The sequence below is a fragment of the Vombatus ursinus genome, unplaced genomic scaffold (assembly GCF_900497805.2).
Source record: "Vombatus ursinus unplaced genomic scaffold, bare-nosed wombat genome assembly UNPS02014809.1, whole genome shotgun sequence".
In the NCBI taxonomy this organism is placed as follows: Eukaryota; Metazoa; Chordata; class Mammalia; order Diprotodontia; family Vombatidae; genus Vombatus; species Vombatus ursinus.
The window spans coordinates 9778483-9784482 of NW_020954587.1; the positions used below are offsets into that span (position 1 = coordinate 9778483).

The window sequence follows — 6000 nt, forward strand, 5'->3', positions numbered from 1 at the left end:
ATCCTCCTCCCTTCCTCCCGGTCCATTTCTCCATTCCTCCTTTCAGCAGGTTAGACTGAAGCTCAGCCTCTGAGTCAGAGCCAAAAGGGAGCGTGGGAATAATAGAACGGGCAAAAACCCCGGCTGGACTGACCTGAGATTCCTCCGCCCACCACGATCACATCATATTTGCTGCTCATGGTGCACGCTCACCCACCCAACGTGGCTATTTCTGTGTGTGCCTCTGACCTCTGGCTCAAGTTTCTATCCACAAGGTCTCTTGGGCTCCGAGCTCCTCGGCCTTATATATAACTGCTCTAAAGGGCTCAGAAACTGCTCCGCCCGCTGATACTCCAAGCGCTGGGGGAGGAGAAGTGGGTTTAGTAAGAGGGAGGTGGTGCCACAGCCACCACCTCTCATTCCCTCCCCTCCTATCTCAACCCCAAATCTGCGTCCATAGTTCAAAGACCACCCCCGTCCTCACTCTCCCTGCTAAACTCACCTGCCAATCAAACTATCAACAAGTGTAAAAATCCTTTCCCCCTTTCCCTTGGATTTTCTCCTATTCTCCCCATGCACACACACCAGTGCTTCTTGGTACCAGACTAGAGGAAGGCGAACTCGAACCTGGGCTTCGAGAATTAGACAAAACGGGTTAGTTGGAGATTCGGAGAGGAAGCCACTAGTTGAATGATCTAAACTTTAATGCTCAGTTTAATGCTCAGTTAACCCTGGTCCACTTTGCATGTCTTTTAGTGTCGTCAGTAGTCTATTGAGGGCGGGGGACAGGAAAAGAAGTGGCGAAAAACTTGAAACAATGGGGAAGCTTAACCGCAACAGGATTGTACCGGTTTGCCTGTAGCTGTCCATAGCGTAGAGACAGAAGGTGGAACACGACCGCTTGTAAACTCCCAAGTTCTTCTACCACCAGAACCTTAACCCATTCCTTTCTCCCCACTCCTTACTTATTTCTAAATCCTAACCTTCGAGTCCTAATTCTCTCCTGAAATCCAGTATCATCAACTTCCCATCTTGCAAATTTCTCAGTTTTCTTTGGCGGAACTCATCTTCTCAGGTACTCAACTTTGTAATTACAAATTTGTAATAATTTGTAACCCCATGACCTTGCACAGCACTTTCTTAATAACACACTGTGCCGTAGGCCTGGAATGTACTTACTACCTGTTTATTTCTACTTGGCAGAATACTTGTCTTTTTTCAAGGCTCAGCGTGGGTGCAACCTCCTCCCAGAAACCTCGTATCTCCCAACTTGTCAGTATTTCTTCCATCCTCAGTTTTACTGGCACTATACACATTTCTATTCTATACTTATATGCTAGAATATCTTTGAAGGGAGGGATTTTCTTTCTTTCCTTCCTTTCTTTTTCTCTGTCTCTTTATTTCTCTCTCTCCTTTCCTTCTTTTTTTCCTTCTTCCTTCTTCCTTCCTCCTTCTCTCTTTTCTTCTTCCTTTTTTCTTTGTAACCCCATGACCTAGCACAGTACTTTCTTAATAAGTATCCATTGAATGTAGTAGAAGACCCAGTTCCAATGCCATCACTTTAGGGAGCCTTCCCTGAACATCCAATATGGTAACAGCCTTCCCTCACCTAGAACTTTGTTTTGTAGCTAAGTGTGGTATTGTATACTCTTTGTAATTGTGTTTTTCACCCTACATTAAGGCAGTAGCCATGTTTTCTCTAATTTTTTTTTCTCTCCCATTGCTTGGCTTGGTGCTCTGTGTAAGTACAATAGGTGCTTAATAAATAGAAGCTGCAAAGTGGCTCAGTGAATAGAATACCAGTCCTGGAATCGTAAAGACGTGAGTTCGAGTCCAGCCTCAGACATTAGCCGGGTAACTCTGGGCAAGTCACTTAACCTCTGTTTGCCTCAGTTTCCTCAACTGTAAAAATGAGGATTATAATTGCACCTACCATGAAGGGTTGTTGTGAGTACCAAATGAGATAAAATTTGTCAGGTATGTAGCACAGTGCCTGACACATAGTAGGTGCTATATAAATATTTTTTTTCTTTTCCCCTTTTTACTATGCCTGCATTTCAATTGAATGAATTTAATGAATAAATGAATAAGCATGTCTCTGAGGGTTTGGTTCAATCTTGCTAAAGAATGTGTAGCAATCTACTAGACTTAACATTTAAAACACAATGTGAATCCTTAGAAACACACAACAAAACCAAGAATAAGACCTGAGGATTTTAAAATATTTAGCTCAGTTTTCAGGGTTTATGTAGAGATGGGTTGTAATCATCTCCTAGCCATTCCAAAAAGTATTGGCAGAGAAACACAAAGCTCGCAATAGACTAGGAAAAGCAAAGGGTAGCAATTGAACATACAAAATCTTGAGATTCAGAACTGGTTGGGATTTTAGATGTCATTTAGCCTAACCTCCTCATTTTATAGTTAGGGTAACTGAGGCCCAAAGAAGGAGAAGTGAAGTTACTTGCCCAAGGTAACGGATCTGAGATTCAAACCCAGAGTCTCTTCTGCCCTAAACTTAGGACTTCTTTCAATATGTCATGTAGCCTTCATATCACTTGATAACCTTGTCAGCCTTCTCTCCTTTACCCAAATATCCCTCAGGCTGAGGACTGCTCATTTGTGCCACCTTCCCTTATTTCTCTGGTAAAGGCTGCCTTTGTGGTTTAATTTAGTTAGAGCATAACAACAATAAAAAGATGGCCTCAGAGGAGCGATTTATATGGTGTGATATGAGCCAGGCTTCATATCAAGGCAAGTATATCCTTGATTAGAGCTGAGTATAAAAGGCTCAGAGATAATTTAGTCACCAGACAAATTGCATCACGAAACATTCTAAACCTAAATATTTATTCAAATTTGTATAGATGGGGTTGGGGTGGAACTAAGCTTGCCCAGTCCTTAGAACATGCATGGTATGCTGTGCCTTCTGCACATCAATGTGGAAATTTAGCCTGCTTTTGGAAGTGTGTGATGGACGTGCTTTTCCCTCTGCAATTCAGAACATGTGTAGGTATCCTGGGACTGTTTGACTTACCATATGATCCTGAAAAGCTTCTTAATTGGCTACTGAGGCAGAACTGAGTGAGCATACAAAAGGCATGACCAAAATCTCTCTTTCTTTCAATGGCAACTTTCAAGTAAGGAGGAAGAAATCCTCATTTGATGTCATCCTGTATCTTTCCCCCTTTCATGGTTAACTCCTTATGAAGACTGTCTACAACTGGTGTCTCCAATTCCTTTCTTCTTACTCTCTTCTTAACTCTTTATGATCTGGTTTCCAAATTCATCATCTAATTGAAACTACTTTCTCCAAAGCTATCAATGATTCCTTAATCGCCAAATTAATAGCCTTTTAAAAATTCTTATTTTTCTTGACTTCTGAAAGGTGACTCTGAAAATGCTGATCATCCTCTTTTCCAGAGAGAAGGATACTCACTTCTATCTAGATTTTCATGACTGCTGTGTTCTAGTTCTTTATCTACCTGGTTGACCACTCCTTTTTTAGTCTCTTTTGCTGGATCTTCATCCAGATCAAGTCTGCTAACCATTAGTGTCTTAATCCTTCTTCTCTTCTCCCTCCAGACTATTTCATATACTATTCACATACTATAATTTCTCATCAGCTCCTATAAATTCACTTATTCCACCTATGAAGATGATCCTTCAGTCTATTTGTTCAGCCTTAACTTCTTTCCTGACTTCCAGCCTCACATCTCTAACTGCCTAATAGACATCTCAGATGGGGTGTTCCATCAACATCTCAAACTCAACCAATCCAAAACTGAACTCATTGTCTTTTTCTCCAAACTCTCTTCTCTTCCTAACTTCCCAATTACTATCAAGAGCACCACCATCTTCCCCAGTTACCCAGGCTCACCTCATAGTCAAACTGCCATCCTAGAGTCTTCAATCTCTCCCCCTGCCTATATCCAATCTATTTCTAAGTGTTGTCAATTCTGCTTTCATTGTTCTCATGTATATGATCCCTTTTCTTCTCATATATGGCCAACACCCCAGTACAGGCTGTCATCACCTCATACCTGGACTAATGCAATAGACTTCTGGTTGGTGTCCCTTCCTAAAGTCTCTCCCCACTCCAATCCATCCTCTATTAGATCAGAGTGATCTTCTTATCAGAGTGATCTTACTGAAGAGGTCTGACCATGTCACTGCCCTATTCAATAAGTTCCAGTGGCTCCCTAATACCCACAGGATCAAATATAAAATTCTGTTTGTCCTTTAAAGCTTTTTTATAACCTGCCTACAACTTATCTTTTCATCTTCATTGGACATTACTCCTCTCCATGTACTCTGTGATTCAGTGACATCGACCTTTTTGCTGCTCCTCAAACAAGGCACTTCCTCTCTTTTTATTTTATTTTTCATTTTTTTCTTGATAATTAATTTATTTTGAGTTTTCAACATTCACTTCCATAAGATTTTGAGTTTTTAATTTTCTTCCCGTCTCACTCCTCCCCCCCAAGATGGCATGCATTCTAATATAGGTTCTACTTATACATTCATGTTAAGCATATTTTCCTATTAGTCATGATGTAAAGAACAATTAGGACTAATGGGAGGAACCATGAGAATGAAGCAATAAAACAAAACAACAAAGGAAAAGGAGAGCAAATAGTATGTTTCCATTTGCATTCAGAGTCCATAGTTCTTTCTCTGAATGTGGATAGCATTTTCCATCATGAGTCTTTTCGAATTGTTTTGGATCCTTGCATTGCTGTGTAACACTCCCTCTCTTAACTCTGGACATTTTCACTGGCTATGCTTCATGCCTGGAATTTACACCCTTCTCATCTTTGCTTTCTAGCTTCCCTGGCTTCCTTCAAGTCTCAGCTAAAATCCCACTTTTTTCAAGGAGCTTTTCCTTATGCTTCTTAATGCTAGTATCTTTCCTCTGAGATTATCTCCAATTTACCCTGTATAGATCTTGCTTGTACATAGTTGTTTGCTTGTTGCCTCCCTGTTAGTCTGTAAGTTTCTTGAGGGCAAGGGCTATTTTTTTTTACCTCTCTTTGTATGCCCAGTGCTTACCCTGGAAAATAATAGATGCTTAATAATACTTGTTGACTTCATTTCATTTGACCTCTGGGTGAGGAGAGAGGTAGTGTCAGTACCAGCAGGGGAGGCTGCTGTGGATACTTGATCTCCCCATCTAGGCCTCCAAGTGGTCATGGCGCCTGTCTTAGAAAAATGGGTATCAGAGATGGATGAAGAAGCTTATGACAATTTAACCTTCAAAAGTCTGGAAAGCCAACAGAAGTTCAATAATTGAAAGTTACAATACTCAACTGGTAGCCTCACAAACTGGGCTGTGTAGGAACAAGCCATCAGGCCCAAATTGCTTAAACTAGAAATTAGTGAGTCAACCTGGTAGCTGGAACAGTATGACCTACAAGCAAAAGAGTGATTTATCCATTGGCTCTGCCACACTTAGAAGAGAACCTTTCTCAGGGACTAACGTATGTAAAGAAAAGAATGGTCCCCATTTCAGGAGAATAGATTTGTACTTCAGTCTTTGCTATGCCTTCTTAGCAAATATTTATTTGAAAAGCTTTTAGCTTTCAGGGATTTTTCAGTTGTGTCTGATTTTTCATGACCTCTTTCGGGTTTTCTTGGCAAAAATACTGGAGTGGTTTGCCACTTGCCATTTCCTTCTTTGGCTCATTTTATAGGTAAAGAAACTGAGGAAAACAGAGTTAAGTGATTGCCCAGAGTTAAGTGATTTGAATCTTCCTGACTTTAGGCCAGGTGCTCCATCCACTGCACCACCTATCTACAAGTTTGAAAAAGCTAATCAATGTTAATTTATTAATTGATACTGAGGAGAGAGCAACTGATGGAATGATATTGGGGCAGTAATCATTGATTAGATGATTTTGAGGAGATCATAACTAGTCAGTTGACATTAGGGCAGTAAGATAAAGCACAGATGGAGGAGAGGAAGATGAGCTTTGTCAGACAGAGGTTTGTGAGAAATTGTATTAGAAAAAGCCCTGCTAGCCT

The 6000-nt window shown here is 40.8% G+C and overlaps 1 protein-coding gene across 1 annotated transcript in view; it reads right to left on the reverse strand.

The window, feature by feature from the left end:
- The window catches only part of LOC114052800 (amine oxidase [flavin-containing] B), a 144885-nt gene extending 144583 nt beyond the window's left edge, over positions 1-302 (reverse strand). Inside the window, exon 1 of the mRNA XM_027875517.1 lies at positions 134-302. Within this exon, the coding sequence (XP_027731318.1) occupies positions 134-179 (46 nt within the window). The 5' untranslated portion in view covers positions 180-302. The remainder of the gene's footprint in view (positions 1-133) is intronic.
- Between the last annotated feature and the right edge of the window lie 5698 nt (positions 303-6000).